Source organism: Cuculus canorus, chromosome 6 (assembly GCF_017976375.1).
Source record: "Cuculus canorus isolate bCucCan1 chromosome 6, bCucCan1.pri, whole genome shotgun sequence".
NCBI lineage: Eukaryota > Metazoa > Chordata > Aves > Cuculiformes > Cuculidae > Cuculus > Cuculus canorus.
The window spans coordinates 18,971,266-18,994,776 of record NC_071406.1 but is presented as its reverse complement, the minus strand read 5'-3'; the positions used below and the strand labels follow the sequence as shown (position 1 = coordinate 18,994,776).

At 35.8% G+C, this 23,511-nt stretch overlaps 1 protein-coding gene across 1 annotated transcript; it reads left to right on the top strand.

The window, feature by feature from the left end:
- The first annotated feature begins 7,879 nt into the window (after positions 1–7,879).
- On the top strand, positions 7,880–21,520 carry GCG (glucagon). The gene is made up of 7 exons (XM_009555522.2): positions 7,880–7,973; positions 11,909–12,009; positions 12,387–12,548; positions 13,398–13,451; positions 14,956–15,093; positions 17,242–17,385; positions 18,400–21,520. The coding sequence occupies exons 2-7, from the start codon at positions 11,912–11,914 to the stop codon at positions 18,422–18,424; spliced, it is 621 nt and encodes a 206-aa protein (XP_009553817.1). The 5' UTR covers positions 7,880–7,973; positions 11,909–11,911; the 3' UTR covers positions 18,425–21,520.
- Positions 21,521–23,511: the final 1,991 nt, after the last annotated feature.

Genomic DNA, 23,511 nt, shown 5'->3' with positions numbered 1-23,511 from the left:
TGCCATGTGCGGTTTTTGCCATCTTGCTTAAACTTACATTCTGCAATCCACAGATAGGTGGTCCATTGCAAAGGCACACTGCCAAATGAATATGCTTGCATTTGTTAACTACAACCGTAAAATGGGAAAGGACAAAGAAAGCAGTGCAAGTACCTAATTAGCATCCTAACAAGAACCAGTTTCTCAAAATTTATTTCCAATTTCTTGGAAAGGATCCAAGTAGGGATAGGAATACACAATATTTAAAGGTGAAGTTTTGATAATTACTCAGAATATTAAATGCTGTGTTTTTATTAAATTCTTATTTGAAATCTTGGTCCTGCAAAATTCTCAGTGTTCAGGTTTGATTACAAGACCAGGACATTCACGACAGCTATTCTATCTCAGCTTTTCCTTTCCCCATATTCAGAATATGTGAGCCATATTAGCCTGTTTTTAATCTCTAATCATCATGTCGGCATAAAAATTTCTCTCAGTGTCATTCATCCCAGGCTGGAGGGAAAAGACCAGAGGATTATGCCGTCTTTCTTTGCTTTGTTTCCAGTGAAACTGTTTTAGGGAGTCTTTTAAGATTGCTAAAGGCTAATAATTATTTGAATAATTGTATTCTTTTGATTAGTAATTAAATCAGTCCTATCATAATATAAGAATATGAATAAGATAATTGGCAAGAGATCCATTGTAGATTAAATTATTCTCTGGCCACATATTAAAAAAGTTCTGAGTTATCCTTCTGCATAAGAACCACAGTCTGTTTAACACAGTATTTCATCTCTGCTATCAGCCAGTTAGAGTACAAATAACCTGAAAAAGATTGTGGAATAGCCTTCCCACAAAGCAAGCTGCTTCCTAACTCTCAGAGATTGGTTGCTGCTTCTTTGTGGAAAAGCAAGGGGGTTCATTTGACCCTCTTGACAAAAACATGGGGTGTAGCCAAGTTCATTAAAATGTGGAAGTGATTTGCTGTGTAACAGCTTCCTTCGTTTTGTTAATGGCAATATCAAATCTGATTTTCCACACATGAGAACATTCCTCAGACACATCTTTATGTAAATGTAGTTGCCAAGCTGTTTGTAATGGTTAAATTATACTTTGATGGGAACTCTTCAGAAAATACTCAATTAGTTCAGGGTTTTTTTAAAAAAAGCTGCCAATTATGTGACGTTAATGAGCTTTTTGTTGGTAATGTAATTAAAATTCAACTGATGTAATGGTTAAAGGAAAAAATGATAGCTCTAAGAAAGTTAACATTAAGCAAATACATGAAGTGGGGCTACTTAGATGTTGATTATATGGTCCTGTGTGCATTTGCTGCACACAACAGTAGTCTCAGTAATGCGGTTATTTTACAAATAAGGAATACAATACAGTTGAAATTATTAAGCATTAACTCTCAGTTTCTTGTATTGATACACCACCACAGAAACCATTGCAAAATTATGATGAAAGAGAGAAGAATAAAGCTGTCATCCAAGATGCTTAAAGGTTTTAGATACCTGAATATATCAATGGGAATCTTGAGCAATTTTCAAAAAGTCATGATATCAATCTCACATAAATGTCAATATATTAAGTTCTTTTTAAATTTCTGTACTTTCATTTTTATTCTTCTGAAAATCCTATCAGCTCTGGAAATTTGGCCAGATTAATTGCCCCTTTGTGGATACTATAAGTAATAACATGATGCAATGTGTTGTTCACACCCTGATCACAGGTCTATACTCAGAAGCTTCTGGAAGTATTGGGAGTAAGGGACATTTCAGGGAGATGTGTCAGATAAAGTAACAGAAGGTGCCTCTTTCACAAGGGATGCATTAGTTGTTTCATTATTAATCTGTCCTTATGGTTGTTCATTTCTAAGGCAATCAGAGGGCATATCTTCCAAACTGCCCACCATTTACCTTGGCTTGTAGGAAGATAAAACATGAAAAAAAACAGTTCGTCTTGCTCCTGTCAGTTTTGCCTCATTGTTTTTCATGTTGTTAATTTATTTGCCTTACCCAGTGCTCTTGCCAAAGAATGGGAATATGTCTTCAGCAGAGTGTGACTTTTACAGAAGTTGCTGGAATAATGTCTAACCTGAAAGCTTCGTGACTATGCAACCATGTAGTTTGATGACCTGGGGGAAAATGACCTAGGATGCTGTGAGTGTCAAAAAAAACCCTCTTAAAAACATACACAACATCAAATTGCTGGCCTGTTAATAATAGGTAACTTTTCAGTCATTCGTAAGAAACAGTGCAGTGCACTTCAAGCCTACCACTGCAGTATCACAGAATCACAGAATGGTTGGACCTGGAAGGGACCTATGGAGGTCATCATCTTGTTCCATCTCCTGTTCAAGCAGGACCACCTACAGTCAGTAGCCCAGGACTATGTCCAGATGGCTTTTGAATATGTAAAAGGATGAAGACTCCACAACCTCTCTGGGCCACTTCTGTCAGTACTCAGTCACCCTCACAGTAAGAAAGTGTTACCTTATGTTCAGACAGAACCTTCTGCGTGCTAATTTGTGTCCGTTGCCTCTTGTTCCATCACCGAGTGCTACTGAAAAGAGCCTGGCTCCATCTTCTTTACACTCTCCCTTCAGATATTTATATACAGTAATAAGATCCTTCCAAGCCTTTTCTTCTCTAAAATGAGAACTTCTTTACATCCTGCATTGCTGTCTACAAACACAATCCACTTATAAGCATCACCACAAACATTCGTTGGGCAGGTTTTTTCCCTATTCCTTTTTAACCTAGCCTACAGTCTAGGCTCTTCTGTAACAAAACTTCCACACAGTTAAAGATGAAAGGACTTGTCCTGAGGAATCAAGCTAAGGCTAAAAAAATATGTTTAAGGGTTAGCCTTACATATGATTAAAACTGTATCAATACTGCAGACACAGAATAGGGTTTATAAGAGCCAACACTGGGATACAACTTATTATGCAACTAAGAAACGACAGCCTTTGTGACATTTTCTAAGCTGATGAATGAATATACTCAAAGATTTGCTTCAAAAGTTTTAGATGATCCGGTTTTCAGAAAATGCCGAGCACTTTCTGCTCTTTTGCCTTTTGAATAAGAATCTTACACTTCAGATACCTAAAGATAGCACTTAAGACAATGAAACGTAGTCTTCAAATATCAGTCATAGGAACAAGGTATACAAAACTCTGAAGATGAGAGACAGTTATTCTGAATTAAGTAGACCCTTGATAAATTAAGGCCTTTGATAAATAGCCACAAATACAGTTGTTTACAAGACAGTTTCCACTATGAATCCAAAACTTGCTTTGTTCTAGGAACTAAAGTGTACATAAATAGTAGCAAGACCACTGCTTCTGCTACGTACCATTCATCTCCACCTATTTTCATCATCTACCTCATCCATACTGTGCGAGTTGTACATATTAATAAACATGCAACCTTCATACCTCAAACATGGAACTACATTCTTTGCCTCAGTCAGGATTACTGCAGGTGCAAAGAAGAAAAGGCCAGAAGAGCAAATGGCATTTAGTATAAAACTAAGTGTAACCTCAGCCAGGCTCCACAATATGGTTAATGTTGTAGTCATTTTACTCAGATACCAAGTCAAATTCAGACTGCATTCAATACTTTCCAGTTTGCCAGTCAGTTTCAATTACGAGGCACAGCTGTTTAGTACATTTTACAGAGTCATTTGAAGGCTCTATATTTAATCTGAATAATTCATAGTATTTGCTAAGAGCATTTGGTATTACTTTCAATTATGAACATTGTCTTCTCAGAATGTAAAGTAACTAGTACACACTTGGCCGGCTCTTCTGCTTGCGCAAATTGATGCAGCTCCATTGACTTCAAATGGAGTGATTCCAATTTATGGAGTAGACAGTGTGGGCCACGGCATAGTTAGAATAGCTCTCTTTCCTGAGGTACAAACGCATCGGCATCCACAGCAATGAGCATGTGTTACATACTGTGGAAAGGCTTGGAGAGTCTAAACTACTCCTTTGTTTCAGAAAGCCATTCTTTCTCTCCAAAGTGTAGCCATGGAGTTGTATACATACATATGCACACATTTGTGTATATTATGTATATACACACGTACGTATGTAGCATGATGCTACATGTTTTATGTATGTTTGTGTTTACATATATGTTATTCCTACACATGTTGCGCTCGTTTCCAGAATGGGATGCAGGGCTCTTTTGGCTGATTAGTATCTGAACTCATGGTTGACAATGTTAGGGAGAGAAGGATGCTTTCTGTGCAACGTAAGAAAGAAAAGGGTGTGGATCTGTAGTCATACCCCAAGATACAACCTCCTCCCTCTCATGCTCTTTAGATAGGTAATGGATAATAGTATAATAATATAATAACAAAATTGTAATGAAGAAATACATGGAAGAATATGGGCAGTTCACTTTTCTGAAAGCAATTGTTGGGGATTTTTTTACATTTTTCTTTTGAAAGTCAGCAACTTCCTAATTCACTAAAATGTTCAAATCGTGACAATTTGATTCTTTTTAATATTTTTTTCTCTTGTACCAACAATTCAAGAGTTGAGAGAAGCATCCTAGAAAGTTATAATAGTCAGAGAATACTAGCCAGTTATAGCAAATACTTTGGTCCTATTTTTCTGAAAAGCCATGCCAACTGGAATTGTTACTACTGGAGCAACAGGTTCTGTGTGCAGCTGGTAAGAATTCAGCTTCACATTCTGTCTCTTCTGTACTTTCCCCACAGATGTTTTGTCCAGTGAGTGCAGTGCACTGTCCTTAACAGGACACAGCCGCTACCTGTTCCTGAGATGATGGTGCAGGAAACTTTGATCAACTCCATACACTGTCAAGGCAAGACACCATTTTTTTTAATGACTCCAAGCAAATTGTGAAAAACATTGAGCTAAAATTTTCCTGAAGGAAGGTCACTTTCAGGTTCTTTCTCTTAGTCTGACACAGCTGAAATACTGTCTCAAACGTGAACTATAATAGAAAGGACAGTGAGTTTGCCCTTGATTTTTGCCAAAAAGTACCATCTAACTATTGTATTTTACAGTGCAAAAGGAAAATAACTGCACATGCATGTTTCATAAGCTCATTACAATTTTCTGCTGCTGTTTGGTAATGTTTGTTGGCTGTGGTCTTGAAATATGTGTTACCATAGACTCAGTTATGGCAACTGAATGTTGCATGGTTCTTGATGGCACTTCACTTCTTTCCTTTACTTTTTATGGTCTGTGTTTCACTTGAAAAACAAATAATCAGTCACCTTCTAGATGCTAGGTGACCTGCTAGATGATACAGCCTGTGTAACAACCTGCCTAACCAAGTGCACTGAGCTGCTCTGTCTCATACAATGTTTTCTGAAATCATCCTACTGTAAACAAGGAACTTTATCTGACACAAGCAAATAAACAGAGCTAAACAAAAAGAAAAGAACTGCCTGTTTCCTGGAGATTATATTGTCCGACATTCTGCACTGCCTGTTTAGAAAGCTATGTATCTTTAACTCGACAGGCAATGAGATAATTGTAGCAGTCCTATCAACAAGCGTGTGTGCATCACCCTGGTGTACAAAAGGTCTACTCGGCCCTTTGATCACCATCTGCTGTCCTGCCAGGGTACTGCAGGGCTGGACACCCCCCTTCTCCCGCAGGAGCTGACTCCAACTTCATGGAGAGACAGAGCCTTCTGCTACTTACTGCTGGACGTACCTTTAAACTGTGACTTCACATGTCGCAGTGTGATGCTCAGAAAGCTTTAACAGAAAGCAGATTTAAAACTAATTCCGAGATAAAGACAAGAAAGTATCTCGGTGAAATTGGTGTCTCATGAAAGTAAATATTTTTGTGTTACAAGGTGGTTCCCAGGCTTATATTGGCTCATTTGTCACCATGTCTTAGATGTCACACAGATGTTTGGCCGGTGAAGGCTGATACGTGGAGAGGGCAAACCTGTTCATTTCAAACAAAACAAAAAAAAAAACCAGAAAAGCCAAGTTTGATAAACCTGTATGGAAGTTTGTATATCCTATGCCAATCAATGACTGGGAATCCGTTACTTTGAGTGGATGTGAAAAATATAATTAGGAGCAGGAAGAAAGAGAACATGTGGAAAAGAGGATAAAAGAAGCAGTAATTATAAAGGACAGTAACAAAAAGGGAAAATAAGACTCGGTAATGACTGAAGGTACAAACAGAAGGCAATGATGAGAGGAACACAAGCTGTGCTCTTAAGTTTTCAGCAGGAGTATTAGTAGATGATTGCATTGTAGCTAGAAATGACAAATATAGGACATGAATTTTAGTGGATGCATTAAAGAGCAGAGGGAAGTTATACAAACACACACACACAAAGGTATTTAAAATTGTTTACATGGATTGCGTAGTGACACTTCTTGTTTCCCTAACCCATACTGTGGTACCACAGCAAGGTCTTTAGGATAGAAGAAAATACAGAAGAAAATAACCTCACTGAAGAAGACTCTTTACTGGCTTCTTGGACAGTGTTAGGGAAAATAATAGGGTTCCTGTAATACGTATGCTTTGTTCCACAAATCAGACCACAGTCCACTCCAGACTAGAGCACAGGCTGATATTCAGTGAGATGTCCATTGTGATTCAAGACTCTTCCCTCTACCGAGCCAAACTAAAACTCAGGATGGCGTCCTTAATATTTACTGTGTCTTATGGACTCTCTGGCATCTTACATATGTAATAATCATATTTTACTTTTGGTGCTTTTTTTGCATTTTACAAAGAATTATCATGATGTATGAAAAAAATCTCTTAAAAAAAAAAAAAAGCTTTTGCCAGGAATTTCTTGCAGGGGGATATTTCACTTGTTGCTTCATAGACAAGATAAAAGACCCATATTGCTAACTGGCAGGTTTTTTTCAGCTGCCAGCACCATTGACAAGCTCTATGTCAATCTATCTCTCCTACCTGTGGTCACCAGATGGCTGAACATAGTCTTTTTTGACAATGCTGTCCCACCACAGCTATGAAATTGTCCACATTACTGAATGGTTTAGGACCTCGACAACAGTTGCATAAAACATACACAGCTACAAAGCTCAAATGTGCTTTGTTTGAGGTTTTTTTCCTTTGTAGGGAATGGAGATGTGAGCAAAAGGCTTATCTTGCATAAATCTGTAGGCCATATTGTGAAACTCAATTGATAATGAATGTTTGGCATACAGTTCTCAAGTGAATATGAATTTTCATAAAGAATTTACAAAGTTGGCATTTTACATCTAAGGGTAATCAAAGCTTTTTTGAACATTTGAACTGTGTTAGGCTTTGCATAGTGGGTGGCCATCACTGCAGTACTTCTCATCTCCTTACACTCATTATACTGGCACAAGATTACCTCAAGAATCACAGAATCACAGAATCACTAGGTTGGAAAAGACCTCCAGGATCAATCGTTCAAGGGTTTTGTGAGAATTGTGTTGTTTATTATTATATTATTATTACGTACTAAATTTATAAACTTTGATTTAAAATTGATACATAAAGTTGATGCTATTGATGTCAACAGGACCGGGATTTTTTTCAATACTCAGTGTTAAACGTGGCAAATCAGAATTTGGAGAAATCGCTGCCTTAATCCCAGGCACCTTTAGCCCACTGTTTGTCATCCTAATGCCCTTCTGTTTGATATTTACTTCTTTGGACATCGCTACCTCAGTCCTTTTGCAAATCCACGTTAGCATTGATGTCATAAAGTAAGCAGAATGAATGTGTGAAATTGCTTGTAAAATTATCAAATGAAATGAATAGCAAATACGATGAGGGTTTTTTTTAAGTTGAATAAGGGAACTGTCAGCAATGATGCACTCTCGTAATGCTTACTAGAGCTGAACAGTATATATATAAGTCTGTGCAAAAGAAGCAGCTAGACAGATCTCAGGATCCTCAAGGCTTGCCATAGTTCCAGAAGACAGAGTAGCAGCTCTTTCTGCAACTGCTACCTATCACTTCAAAGTATAACAAGGTAAGATTTATATGAAATAACGGTACAATTTGTTCAAGAAAGCTGAGTGCATTATCTGAATTATATTACCCAAAGTTTGCAACAGAGGTGGAGGATCTTTCAGCAAATCAGTGGGTTTTTTTTTTTTTTTTGAGGTTATAATCATTAATGTTTGGAGTTAATGACATCACCATTTAAATCTTTTAATCTACTGAATTAGTTCAATAGAGAATGATCAAAAAAACTGTTTAGGTTGTGGAAGCAATTGAAGAAAGAATGAAGATTAGCCATGAGAACACTAAAAATGTCCATCATAGTAAGAATTTAAATGTAGGAGACATAATCATTGATTTTTATATTTTTATGTCCTTTAGTATCTCCTCTAGAAATATTTCATGAACATGAGTTTAAAAATATTCACTCCTTGTAGATACTGGCTAAATACGATTCAGAGAGGACTAAATTAGCAGAATGCAAACAAGTTAAGCTAGCTTCTATAGACACTGATTTAAAACTGTCCAAGACAGTTTGCCACTCCACTCCCTACTTTTAGATTAGTTTGTCTCAAGCAACTATTCATTAGAGCATCACTGTAAGATGTGAAAGGACATTTTATCACACAAAAGCAAAACTCTTTCAATAGTTATTGTGACTATTGTATAAAATTTAAATTAGTCTTCCACCCTACTATGAATCCTACCTTAGACTAGAACTGTTACATTTTACAGAACTCTCCACAAGGCATCAGAGCGTGGTAGGTAAATTGGATGTAAAGTTCATCTACCTGAAAAAGGAATTTACGTATAATTAGAAAGAACTGCTATTTCCAAACAGTTTCATGTCAACAGAAATCTGTTTTATTAATTAATATATTTCATATTAAAATATTCCCTTCTTTACTAGTGTAACTCCATAATTTGCATTTTTAAACTGGAAATAGATAAAAATACGACATTTGAAAGATTCTGTTTTGAAAACTCAATGAAATTAAGCTAGTTAAAATTGCATATGGTGTAAAAAAAGATATCTGCAGTAAAATATATTGGAAAAACTAGCAAAATCAGATTGATAAGGATATAATAAGCAAATAAGTTTCTGATCAAGATTTGAAAGAAATATTTCTTACATACTTACTGGTCGTTCAAACTGAGATGTGTTAAGTTTTCCATTTTTGATCAGAAAGAAATTAATCATTTCTGTTAGTCCTATATGCATAGGGACAAAATTTTTCTGTGTAAGATTAGCCTTAGTTTTCCTGCACCTTCACAATAAGTTTCGATAGTTTTTAGCAGTATCTACTGGTGACCTAAATAAATTAAAAGCAAATAAAACCTTTCCCGTGATCAAGAAATGAATTGATTAGCAGGAATAAAGTAAACCAGTATTATTTTGCTGACCATCTCTTATTCTCCATAAAACATATTTGGGTTCACAATAATAAAATAACAACTTCTTTAAAAATTGTAGTTTCTTTAACTCATCAAAAACTGCTGTTGCTGGTTTTGGTCATGAATAGCAAATACTAAGCATTGAACAAAAAAAACTGATTCTAAATTTTTAAAAGAACATATCTGACAAAAGTTTAATAGCTTTTGAAAATATTTCATCAATAAGAATTCTCTTGCTTGAAAAATTGTATTAATTTCACAGCAAATGCATTTATACATCTTTGGGTTTGGTACTCTCCCAGATTTTGATTCTGAGAAATTTTGAAAGCAGCTGAACATGCATTTAACTTTAAACATTTTCTTAAGACATAAAGTAGCCAGTGGGATAGTTCATATCCAAAAGCTCTATAGGACGTAGGCATGAATTAGATCCAAGATACGCTGAAATCACTGAAAATCTGTTTACTGACTGTAATGGACTTTGAACATGTTTTTTTATAAGTTTTATATAAAATAATAGCTTTCAGTGCCTGACATTACTATAAGCAGGCTGCATTAATTACTAGACTGTTTCTTTCATTCCACTTCAGTGACTTAGGTTTACATCTAGTCTGCATCATGGTAAAGCTTCAAGCAGCTGTAAACTATCTTTCTTTAGTTTTTCTGGTTAAGTAAAAGTATACTAAACTGCCAGCACACCATTAAGCATGGAAAATTTACTGATACATGATACAATAACCAGACTTATTTGTTTTCTAAGTTAGCTCATTTACAGCTCTATAAGCTAGCATAAGGGTCACTATGTCACAATCGAACCATTTTTTTTGTGACCACAGCAGAGTTGCGAACCAGAGAACAGGCAGAGCTTTTGTTCCATTGTCAGAAACCTATGAAATGTGAAATTATGCATTCTTTGGGATAAACATTGGATGTCAGTGTTGCACCACCAAATTACAGCTCCAAATGAAACAGAGAAGAGAGTTCAATACTATAGTTGGAGTTATAATAGGACTGACTACACGGCTGCTATAGTACTTATTGGTACTCTAGTGGCATATATGCAAGTGTAGGAATCCACACTTATGTATCAGGACATTATAATGCAGAAAAGTGTCCAGACACTCTGATGAAAAATATAAGTAACACAGGCAGTGGCTTCCAGTGGAAAGTGGGAAATCGACTCTCATTGCTTATTAGCAAAATCCACCAGAAAATCTCATATTAATCAGTTCATTTTACTGGGTTTAAGATTTGGTTAAGATTTAAATATTTTTATACTGACACTAAGGTATTCTAGTAAAATATTTATATTATTCATTAAAAGTCTCTTAAAAATTAGGCTTCACAAAGTACTTTCTTCCTAACCATAGGTAAAATGCCTGTCAACAGTCAAGCTTTGCACCTCCAAGTATAAGTTACTTTATAATGATGGAAGAAACAGATTTCATTAAAAAAAATTTGCTCTGAAGATGCGGCAGAGTATAAGTCCTAAAGCAGTTATGATTTTGATGCAGGAATTTACTTTTTCAGAGGCGTTCATATAGTGTGTGTGCCCCCAACCTCCCATGCACCAGTCAGTGCAGAGCCAATTCTAAATCTCAAGACAGAGAGTAAGCTGCACCTTCTCTACACATCATTCCTTTGTAACTTTCTTGTGGCTTCCTCCAGGCCCAAGTATATTTAAATTCAGTCGATTGTGACAAGATATTACTATAGAGAATTAGATATATTTTCACTCCGACCACCTTATTTTATAAATCATTGCATTTCAATAAATAACTCCTCCATTGAAGCCAGAGGAGTTCAGTGTAGATTACATTCAGTGGGAAGGGCTGGTTTTGGCTGTCTTACTTCACCACCTACCACTTTACTTTAATGCACTCATCTTTCCTACCTCCCTTTGTTTTTCAGGCTGTAAGATAAACTTCCATAGGAAAGTGTAATGGATGGCAGAAGGGCCCTTTCAGATAGACAAGTATCAGTCCAAGTACATGATGACATTATTTCCAGTGACATTTTGCTGATGTGAACTCATTGTAACTTCTGCTGTTTCACAGCAGATTAGTACTGTGATCCATACTGATTTTAAAATTAGAATGAATAAGCATTTACTATTCTTTGTTCAGTGAATGATAACTTAGCCATCGAATGAATGGCTTATTCCAAAACTTTTAAAAGGATGGTGAAGGGCCAGAAGGAAAGAATGACAGTATCCTTGACAGAGATGTGCTTTTTTTCTCTAGTGAATGAGCTGGAAAAAAATTCAAGCCATAACTATTTTTGCAATAAAACATTATTGAAACAGATATAATGCTTGCCATCACCACAACGCAGAGCAAAGGAGATATAGACCTTTGCATTCTAGAACAGAGACTAGAGCCTAAAGCGTAGAACAGAGACCCAAGTCACTACAATCTCCATCCACTGGACATGGACCTCATCCTCACACAAGGTCTCAATATCTTCAAGTTTCGATCAGCATTCAGGATGTGTCTTTGATAGTAATTGATTCAGACATATGTAAAGATTATTACATTTTTCCTTGTTACCTTATTTCTGTTTTGACAGGCAATGAAAATGAAGAGTGTTTATTTTGTTGCTGGGCTCCTTTTAATTATAGCTCAAGGCAGCTGGCAAAATCCTCTTCAGGATACAGAGGAGAAAGCAAGGTAAATTCTTTAGATCAAAGTCCTATACCTGATCTTTGTTATTCCATGCTTTGAAGCAAAATATATTATGACTTACGGAGAGTTTTTTATATACTTTTACACAGTACATAATCTACCACTGGAATTGGCAAAAGCTTTTAATATTGCAAAGTATAGCACAGAAATTTTTGGTAGCACAAGGAATTGCTGCCTTAGTTATCCAAGAAGACCTTGTAATTGTACAGTATCCTATATTGGTTCATTTCCTTAGCCAACTAGTGATCAATACGCCACTCGCTTTCACTTTTTGAGAGTACAGAACATTATTTTTAAAAGTCAATGCACATGTAGAATGTTCGATAACCGTTGCCAATGAACAAGTTTTACACTTTTCACAGAACATTCAAAACTTCCCAGTCTGAACCACTAGATGAATCTAAACAGCTGAATGAAGTGAAACGTCACTCACAAGGCACATTCACCAGTGACTACAGCAAGTACTTGGACACTAGACGGGCTCAGGACTTTGTGCAATGGTTAATGAGCACTAAAAGGAATGGGTAAGCATTTTGGTCACACTGATACAGATCTCCAACTACAGAAGTAGACAAAAATCTAGCTGAATACAATTTCTTGATTTCAGCTTCCCACCAATTATAATCATCAAATAAGTAAAGTACTTAGGGAAATTTTCTATATAAAGTTAATATGTTATTATAAATGGGGAATGTGTGCAAAATCAGTCAAAACAATTTGGGCAAAACAAGTGTAGTGTCTATATATTATCTCATATACCCCCTAAAAATACAGTCTCGGCCTTTTTGGGACAGATTATTTCAGTGAATTAATTGATTTCAATAGAATAAGATATATGAATATAATGTAAAGGTCTGGGCCATTGGGCTTTAATAAAACTTTCCTATCAATGGATACTCGAATCCTGAAGTTTCATTTGTGAAATGGGAGTTAAGGCTTAAATTTGGTGACCATTAGATACTTTATCAGCATTACAAAGATATTGTTAAGAATTGAGTCGGCATGTTTTCTGAAAATATGCTTTGATTAAACACAAGCTACCAAGCTGAAAGCAAGGATAATGTAAAAGCAAGGATAACGTAAAAAGTAAGTCCACACCCTGTGTTCTATATATCTGTCCACAGAATCCAAACATTTATTATATTAATGCATTTAAATCCCTGTGGATTTAAAGTCTTTAAAGTATAAAGTAACATTTTCTAGATACTGTATTAATTTAAATTCATAAGGCTGAAACTATTTATAATATTCATCTATCAATCAATAATCTTTTTCATACTATTTAAATAATAACCAATAAAATCTTATCAGCTTATGCATGCTCTGCAATGTACTGGTAATAATGATCTAATGATTGTGGAATTCCACTACAGCCAGCAAGGAGAGGAGGACAAAGAAAATGACAAAATCCCGGACCAGCTCTCAAGGTATTCTCGTTGCAAAAACAGCTTGAGCTAATTTTCTGTTAAACAAGAAATAAAACAACTGTATTCTTTACAATGTTACCATAATGCAAGAAATACCTATAGCTATGTGCAGTGGCTTCAAGGAATGCAACAGGATGAGAACAGATTTCAGGAAAGAACTTTTCAAGTAATAAAGGAGAGTAGAGTAAAAGATAAAAAGAAAAACTTGGTATAGAAAAAGGCTTAAGAAAAAAAACCCCATTATGTTGAGGAAAACAAAAACAGTGAAAAGACTAATGAAAGGAATATGGAATATGGAATATGGTCAGGCATCAATTTGCAGTGAGCTGATAAAAAACGATGCAATGGTCAGCTTTAATCACTCAGTCCTGTGTTACAATAAACCACTCATTACAGGAAAGGAGAACACAAGACATGGTGGAGGCTGGAATTTTGTTTCTTGACAATGTTTCTGTGTCTGTGTGTGTAAATTTGAAAAAACATAAAATGAAAACCCAGTAAGTGCTTTTGCAAAACAGACTGAAATACCTACATTAATTTTTCCTTTTCTCAGAAATTGCAGAGGATAGCCTGGATCAAAAAGATCCTTCTATTCAAAACAGTCATTGTCAGTAACTAAACTGTAATAATGTTTCAGCTTCTATGAAACGGCATATCTCCTCAAAATTAACGTTCCATTAAAAATGTTCAAAACAATTCTAGTTAGCATGCTGATGAAAAGTGCAGATGGTACTAAATTAGAAGGAATGGTGAAATCTGAAGCACATAAAATAATAAAAAGAGCTAGAGGTCCTGAAAATTGAGTATAAATTAGAAAATTCTGAAATAGAAATGCTAGGGAACTTATTAGTGGAAAATATTCCACTATATGTCTATTTCTCAGTGCAACTTGCCTTCCTAGGGACCAGTGGGATATAATTTTGAGCTAGATAAGAGAAAGAAGCACAATGAGGTGTAGGAAAGGAGAAGGCAATTTTCTTTCCCTATTAATCTGGAAGTGATCAGGCTTGAAATTGTTCCAAGATTATCACTTGTTCATAATGACAATGAAAAGGGTGTTCACAAAACAATTCAAAATGTAAATTCAAAGGGAATCAAGTCTGAACAGTTTGGCTAAAAAATAATGAAGATGAAGGTAGGAGAAGTGAATACCTTAATGGAAATTTATAAGTTAACACAAGCGATAACAAAAAGTATGTCTGTAGAATATAATACAGTTTGTACAGACTATTCCAATGCACTATATTGGCTTTCAGTACCTGATTTGACTGGTTCAGAACTAGTTCAGGCATCCCTGCACAAAACTGCATTGCATAGCATAGACAATGCCTTCAGCACTGAAAGATATCAATTAAAAAAAAAAATCGAGTGCAATTTCAGAAGAAAGAAAACCCTCACCCTAATAAGGAATGCTAGTCTGGTGGATGTGAAATACAAATTAATGAAAGTTAAAGAAAACCAAGTCCTTATGCAGACTGATCCTACAGTATTGCTCTTCTTTCAGCAATGCGATCTCCAAGCGTCATGCTGAATTCGAGAGACATGCTGAAGGCACCTACACCAGTGATATCACTTCTTATTTGGAAGGTCAAGCTGCCAAGGAGTTCATTGCTTGGTTAGTGAATGGACGAGGAAGAAGAGAGTAAGAATCCATCCGTTCCTATTATTCATTTTTGCCTTGCTTTTGGGTTTAGAAATCAAGTCTGATGAAACCTTAATGTATTTTTTGATCATTCTTGCTGTACTTCATGTTTTTCCTTTGTAATAGAAGATATTCTGTGGGAGTTTGACTACCACTTTGAATTATTAAGTTCAAATACAGATTAAAACAAATCTGTTCAGTACACTGTTACATTTAAAAGATCAAGTTATATTTAAGGTCAAAATACCTAATACTAAACCACACCTTCCTCCAACTACCACTTTCCCCGTCATGTAAAATTGTTTACAGACTCCTTAACTATCATGGAGATTATTCAAGTCAGTGTCATCTTAAATTACTTTCTCTTTTTTTTGCTTTCACAGTCAATCATTTCCTCTGCAATATGTCCATGATTAGATTTTTACAATGTCATCAGCTGTACTCCATGTGCTGTTGATCATTCTAAGCACAAACTGACTTCTTTTCCTCTTCCCATGCTCCACAGTCTCCCCAAGTTGCTGCTACCAAAACAACTATCATTTCCTACAACTATGACTTATTTTCCTTTTTAAGACACCTCTACTTCTTTTGCTATGGTTCACAGTTTCCTGGACGCCGTGCTCAATAGTTTTGACCTACCTTTGTCTCTGATTTCTTTCATTACTGTCTTATTCTCCCCATACTCATTGCCGATTTCTCAGGCCTATTCGCTTCATCTACTCACTCATGAATTTACTTCTTTTTCCATGATAGTCTTACACTTAGAATGACCTGCAGGCACCTTCTTACTCATCGTATTTCCAACTCTGCATGGTTAGAAGCTACATCATACACATCAACCCCACCTTTTAACTGTACTGTACTTATTTGTGCCTTTAGACTGTAAGCTCTTCAGGGCAGGGATTTCAGTTCATCCTCTGATTATATATTCTAGCAGCTGTAAAGTATTATATTATGTCAATCTCGCACTATATAAAAATAATAAATAATAACAATAAAATATAATCTGTAAGACAAGCTTGTGTGTTGTAGTCAAGAAAGACTAAATAGGTAAAAGTAAATTTTGTGAATAATGACAATTCCCTGAAAAAGAGAGAGCTAAATGAATTAGGTCAGTTTAGACAAGGGAAAGGCTGTTGCCACTTCACAGTGATGTTCAGATTTGCACTTGTTTTTCTGTGATGTTTTATTTTCATGAGCAGAAATTGGGTATTTCAGTATCTGTAAGAGAGAGAGATTACAACCTAGCTGTAATGAACTGAGCTTAGAGACCTAATAGACAGTTAAATGCAGACTACTTTTCTGCTTCCCAATATTTAATATTACTTTGGTCAAACCTATATATAGCCTTCCCTGAAATTACTGCATGAAAAGAACAAGTCTGCCTGTCACTGGTCCCAGAGCACAGTGTGCTTCAGTATCAGCCCATCTTAATGGAATTCACTAAAATCTTTCTGTATTTGATGGGATGAAAAAAAAGAGCAAAGTTTTCTAAACCAGGCCCTTGGCATAACAGTATTCCAGCAGTCAAAAACGGACAGAACAACAATCAGGATCTGATTCCATATATAAAATGCTATTATACAGCAAACAAGAACATAGATTTTATACAAGTGTTGTTAATTGATTTATTTTAACCTTCCAAAATAGTGCTGCTCTTAATATCTAAATACTTAGGCAATCTAATTAGAAGTATATAACTAGGAGTTACTTCCAAATAAAACAGAAAAAAAATGTATGAGAATCTGACTATAATGTTTTAGTAGTGATATTTCTTAAATAACGATTTTTAGTAAATCTACTGAGTTCTATCGATGCCTAGATTACTTGGCACAGACACTGCAGACAGAGATATGTTTTCGCATGTATGGCTTCTCCAAAAAATGCTAAAGGGGAATTTAGACTCACCTGAAGGAACAGTCCTCATCTGGTAAAGGGAGACTTCCATGCTCTATTCTGTCATTAAATAATGCCTCAAAAGATATTCTGATATACATCATACAGTACTAAGCCATAACATTGGGCTCAGCCCTTAACTCCTTAATACCACAGGAAACGTGAAGTGTATTAGAAACCTGTAATGAGTTCCTTTTAAGCGGTTTCTTTATTTTGATTTGCAAATTGTTTGATAACTTCTTCCCTTTGAAGTTTCCCAGAAAAAGCTCTTGTGGCAGAAGAATTGGGCCGAAGACACGCAGATGGCACTTTCACAAGTGATATCAACAAAGTCCTTGATGACATAGCTGCCAAAGAGTTCCTAAACTGGCTGATTAACACAAAAGTTACCCAAAGGTGCCCAAATTTTGATTGTGTTGTTCTTAATACACTGGGGTTTTAAATGTATTTGTCACACATAATACTGCTAACTTTTCTCTTAACTAGACCGTGTTACAAACTTTGTTACAGTGTTGAACTAGGATAAGACACTAAATAGAATTCATTCCAAACCTAATTTGTATTTTCATCAGTGGTGAACCTATTTAATAATTTCCTATTTAACTTCAGAGGAGTTTTGCCACTGAACAGTAGCAGAAGTAAGGTCATATAAAACTACTGAAAAATAAAACTCTGCTTTGCACAGGCATTATAAAGTCAGACATATTCATTGGTAATATTACACCAAGTTGATTATTTTTTAATGATCGTGATATAAAACACCACCTTTAAGTTGTGATTTGTCATTAGGGAATAGAGGACTGTGATCTGAGTTCCTGATAGCTAACTACTTAAGAACCCTCCCTTAGTTTGCCTATACATAGGCAAATGTCATTTCAAAAGCAATATTTTCTATCTGAACTCTGTGAACAGGTTAATTTTTAAGAATTATTTGTAACATCAACAAAGCGTTTAGAAATTAATAAGATGCCAATTCAAGACGTGTGCGTGGCCAGATTTTTTTTTAAGTGCTGGATCTCCACTCCATGAAAATTAATTGCTTTGATTTTCATGACTAGTGAAGAACTCCAAGTAACTAGTCGATCTTGTAAATATGAAAAGACCAATATCATCCAATGTAGAAGCTGTAGTTAAAATATAACTTTTTTTAACATTATAGTGTTTTATTAACATTTTAATATTTTTGTGTTTGTGGTTTATTTAGGAAAATAATCTATTAGAAACTATGACAAAGTTTCTCCTTTAGGAATAATTGCTTACAATGTGTTATTAGAGAGATGCATTAAGGATACATGAAATTAACATCTGCTAACTCTTAAATGGCAAAAATATGTTCCACACACATTTCATAAATCTTGGGAGATTCATAATACGTCTTAATTGCTGCTGTTTTGTTTTTTTTTTTTCCAGGGACCTTTTGGAAGAATACCAGTAAAAAAAGCAGTAGAAAAATGAGATGAACGAAGATCTTCAATGCATCAACTGCCAGCTATTAACAGATTCTGAAACCTATATTCTGTCATTTACATTGGATGTAACAAAGCTATGTTACCTTGCATGCCAGGAAATAATTGTACTATAGTTTAGTGTAGCCAAAGTTTTATATATGGAAAATATACTGTCTAAGAGATGGATGGTTATCTAAACAGCTTTAAGACTATGAAAGTTCCATATCTTCATATTTTCAATTTATTAGGACTGAAGTAATTCCATTTATATTTAATGATAAAATTATTTTTCTAAAAAGTTGACTTCTACACGCAAAGTATTCTACCATCAATTAGATGTGCTACTTTTAAGGGGCTGGCAGTTACAAATACCTGAGAAGTGAATATCCCTCTTAAAACCTTTGTTATAAAAAGGCTAAGCTTTAAGGATATTAAACAATAGCCTTAAATAAATTTTTTCAAGCTTCTTTTCTGTTGACTTTTCATGTGTATATCCCCTGTGTCTCTTTGCACTCCATATCATTTTATTCTAATATTTTAGTGTCACTGAGATCTCGGGAGTGGTTTGTTTGGAGTGATAAAACAAACTCAACCTTTCGTATTGTCACATTTTTCTTCACAAGGACTCTCCATAAAAGAGCTGTAGGAACTTTGAATTATCTTTAGCTGAAAAGGAAATCATGTAAGAAGAAGCTAGGGAGAAAAGCAGCACTAAACAGACAAGTATTCTTGCTCCTCAGCAAAAGCAGGACAACTTTAAAAATATTAAGTGTGATATAGTCCATTAGTAGTGGAAACTGCCTCATTATTCCTTCAGATTTTACAAGACTGCCAGGAAGAAAGCCAACCCAAATTGCCCTGCAGTCACTCTAATCTGTGTTGCATTTTGCTTCCTTCTTCCTCTGAGAACCACTTTGTCCATCTTCTCTTGCAACACTGTACTGTAATTTACAACTGTTACTGATATCAGTAACTTGTGCCATCTCCATTATGGTGACAGAACATTTTGCCTGCAGATCTCAGTTTGTAGCAACCCAAACTATTACACTCTCAGCTGGTAAGGGCATGTTTTTGTAGGTATGGTAGTAACTGCAACTGTCAAATAGCCTCAGGTGCTGTTATGCACCTCTTACTTCTGATGACTATCCAAACCCTCTTTTCTCCCCTCGCTGTAATAGCAATATGCCAGGTATCTATATTAAAATGTACTAAAGGGCAAGTGGTTTAACAGAAAGACAACAGGCTTAGCAAGTATCTAGTAGAAGTTGATGTGAAACAGGAGCGTTGTTGAATCAGAATTAGAACCTATAAATTTTGCTAGGAATAACTAATATGATTTTGTGTCTCGCTTATTTCTTAAAGGCATTTGAAACTTTCACTAACAGTCTAGAATTTCTGGAAAAGTAAGATTAGATCATCCTCCCAAAGTGCTACAGGAACCAGTATTCTGTAATTTCAGATCAGGACTGACCATAGTCAACTTGTCATCTCGAATCTTGCGCCAAAAAAAAAAGTTATAGTGTCCAAAATACCACTAGATATTAAAAAAAAAAGGGTGAGGAAAAAGAATGTATACATATTTGTTGTTTATTTAATCCCATTTGTACACAATGGTTCTGTTCCAAGTGCTTCTGGAACTGAAAAATATTGTTATATGCAGTTGGATCCATACGGTCCAGGCTGAAACAGTACAGTTAATTCTTCCACATTCAAGGTTAGGCAATTGTCTTTAAAATGTTTTATTCCACTATGTCCAGGATATTTACTGCTCTGACGGTCAGGATTCTTGAGTTACAAATTCATTTTCCTATGGTGTCTGTCAGCAGCGTATTTGAGCACTTCCTGATGATAGCTTTGTTAGCCATGAAAGTACTGGCTTTCCCACATTTTTATGCATAAGATGCTTTTAGGAACAGAGGGGTATAAATTATTTTCTCGAAGTTATGCACCTTGTGCAAAGCACAGCAAAAATATTTAACCTCTAATTTTCTGAGTCCCAATCTAGAGCATGAATCAAAAGATACCCTTTCTTCAGAAGTGAGATGAAGTTGAGCATGTTCCAGATGTTCCAAACACATTTTAGTTCAAGAGGACTAGGACTTACATATTCTGAAATCACAGAGCAAGTCCATACGGGATCAAAAAATGAGGTATGTGCTGGATCTTTCTTATATATGCTAGATGAAATTCAGCGAATAGTACAAACATAGGGCAAAATAAGTAGCACTCACTTGTTCAAAAAAGTGTCTTCACTATACAATAGCTGCTCATGTGTGCAGGCTGAGAGAGGGCAGAGCCACTGCAGCACTCAAGCCTAAAAAGAATTGCAATTTATATTTTAATCTTCATTTTGTACTCCAGTAAGAGAGAGAGATAGTTCTAGACCCTACATGCTGTGAGTGGTACATTAGCAAAGAAATTTAGGAACAGAGTGGACTGAAGATTTCTATTAAATCACACTTGGTTTTCAAAGTCTTCAAGCAATGGAGGAACAGAGGTCAATTATGTTGATTGCATTGTCTGTGGTACTGCTGCTTGTATGGGGTGCTTCAATTTGCTCCCAGCAAACAGAGCAAGGGAAGCAGGACTGCCTAAGGGAATCACGCTCCGGACCCTGTTTCAACCATGTTTCAGCATTACCCAAGATGGCTATGCCCTCTTCCACTCCTGGAAACATTTATTTTCCTGCCAAGGACCAAAACTCTGTGCAGCTTATTAAAATCATATGCCCTGGTTTGTATAGAACAGGATGTTCTTGACTGGCATGCTATAAAAGAGAGCATTGTTGCAATGCTCCTTTGCACCTGATCTGATAGTTAGGATATGGGTCACATCTTATTTAAAATACATTGTAAATGTATCATAGATGCAGTTTCTGGAGCATAAACGTAACTTTTTTTGTTTTCATTCACTTCACTGACTTCTTCTCTCTACTAGAAAACCAAACCTTTTATCTTCTTTAAGTCGTACAAAAACCGTGCTGCTGGCCCAGCTGTTTTGCCTCTATTGTGTATGTACACCTTCTACAGTCCTATATTCAATGAACTCATGTATGTATCTACAGTCCTTTGTGTATCTTCACATGTGCTGCCTAGAATTCCCAGGTAGCCTGATATTAAAGAGTGTTCCCAACATTATCTCCTTTATTAACTGTACTGTAAGCATCTTTCCTCTTCTACTCTACTTACTAAGTATCTGGAAAAATAAGCATATTGAAGCAAAACAACTAATTGGAATTAATACAATAAAAATAAACAGAAACCTGAGATACTCTAACCATTCAGCTGTGCTCCAGGGACATGAGGCAAGAATCTTCAATTGCCAGGAAATTATGTTCCTAAAGAAAAATACATAAAATTGAAAGAACTCAAGGACAGACACTACTAGTCACATTGAAATGGTTGTCCCAATGAACCACAGAAAACAGGGAGGTGGTTTGCTTCCCTGATTTACAGTTAACACTCTCTTCACAATCCTCTCCAACAGAACCAGTGTAATGATGCATTAGAAAACTGCCTTATGCTATTTCAGCCTTAAAATGCAAAGAAACAAAAAGAAATTATTTAGGAAGAAAACAGACATTTTTAATACATTTGTATCAAAAGACACTCAAGTAGAGCACTCCTTAGTGTTCACAGTACTGCCTTCTGTTCCTCACACACGAAGCGACCCAGTGAATCTATTAAAACTTTCTCCAGCACATATTTTGCCTCCCACAGCTACACCCTGAGACAGCTGGAGCACATTATTGCACCCATACACATTTTAGTCCCAAATAATAGTTATTTTTGCTCTGCAGGGAGAGCTTATATTTTCCATATTTCCAGTTTGACTTCAAGATGAGGAAAGACTCAACTAAATAAACAGACTTACAACAAGGTCTTGAGTTTCACTGAGGCTAGAAGTGTAAAGGAGACACCACATCTGGCAGGTGCACCAGGTGTTTGGGAAAGCCAGCCTTCAGGCTGAAAGCTATATTTCGGTTCTTTCTAGTAAGTAGCTCTTCTTAATCATACAACTTCTTTACGAATCCATCTGTGTTCAGCATACAATATGATGCACAGCTAGAGCTTCTCAAATTTTATTGTGTAGCAGCCAGTGCTGGGCATTTATTTAATCCCTTGGCATCACATTAATACATATCTGATTGCAAAAGAACTCTATGGTACAATTTTTGAAGTCTGAGGCTATCACAAAAGACAATCTGACAGAGCACCAGAAGCACAATCTTTATAATCATTTTTGGGACAGCCAATATTTTGATAAGACAGGAGGAAATTGACATTTTTCCAAGATGTAATCACCGCTAGGTACTATTGCAACTAAACGGAAAACATATATTCTGCTATATTGACTCTTACTGGATCACTCAGGTGACTACAGAATCAGGTCCCATGAGCCCCTCTGGAAGACCAGAGTCAGAAGCGCTGTAGATTATTAAACATGTTTGCCTAGAAATATAAATCCAGATTTCCAAATGTACTTAAATTTTGTATGCAATGCAACTAGCAGAAGCTAGGCTTATGCTTTGTCAGTGTAGGTATTTTTTTCCTCCTAGAATTAACCAGTGAGAAGCATTAAAACCTTGCAGACAATCTCTGAAAACATTACCAAACTGCAACAACATTTTATCACAAGAGTGAGATTATAAATTGACTGTAGCCTACAATGAGACACAGTGATGACCACTACTTCAGTGCTTATAAAACAACACACAGATTGGCTGAATTGTATACATGTTGTGATTCCTACTAACCGGGAAAAAGAAAATTGTTGGTGAAGGCAGTGGAGTGGGTGTGTTGGGTTTTTCCTCTTTTATTGTTGTTCATAAAACAAGTGAGTGTACAGTATCCTAGACAGATACGTATGTGGAGCTGCAAGACATTCTGAAACTTTGGTCATGAATCTCCCAGCACGTGTAGGATACTAGTTTGAAAAGTAATGTAGAAGACTGCACTTTCACTGTGATTTTGAGATAAAAGTTGATTTATCTATACACAGAAGTTAGTGTTAAGCAAGCTGTGAATTTGCACCACAGTAGATCCTCCACTGTAAAGCGGAATGAAGGAGCAAA

Bases quoted from the DNA above. Each gene is read 5' to 3' on its own strand.
- GCG (XM_009555522.2), top strand. From the start codon at position 11,912: ATGAAAATGAAGAGTGTTTATTTTGTTGCTGGGCTCCTTTTAATTATA. The intron at 15,094-17,241 runs GTAAGAATCCAT...TTCCCTTTGAAG, and splicing joins AATGGACGAGGAAGAAGAGA to TTTCCCAGAAAAAGCTCTTG. The intron at 17,386-18,399 runs GTGCCCAAATTT...TTTTTTTTCCAG, and splicing joins AACACAAAAGTTACCCAAAG to GGACCTTTTGGAAGAATACC.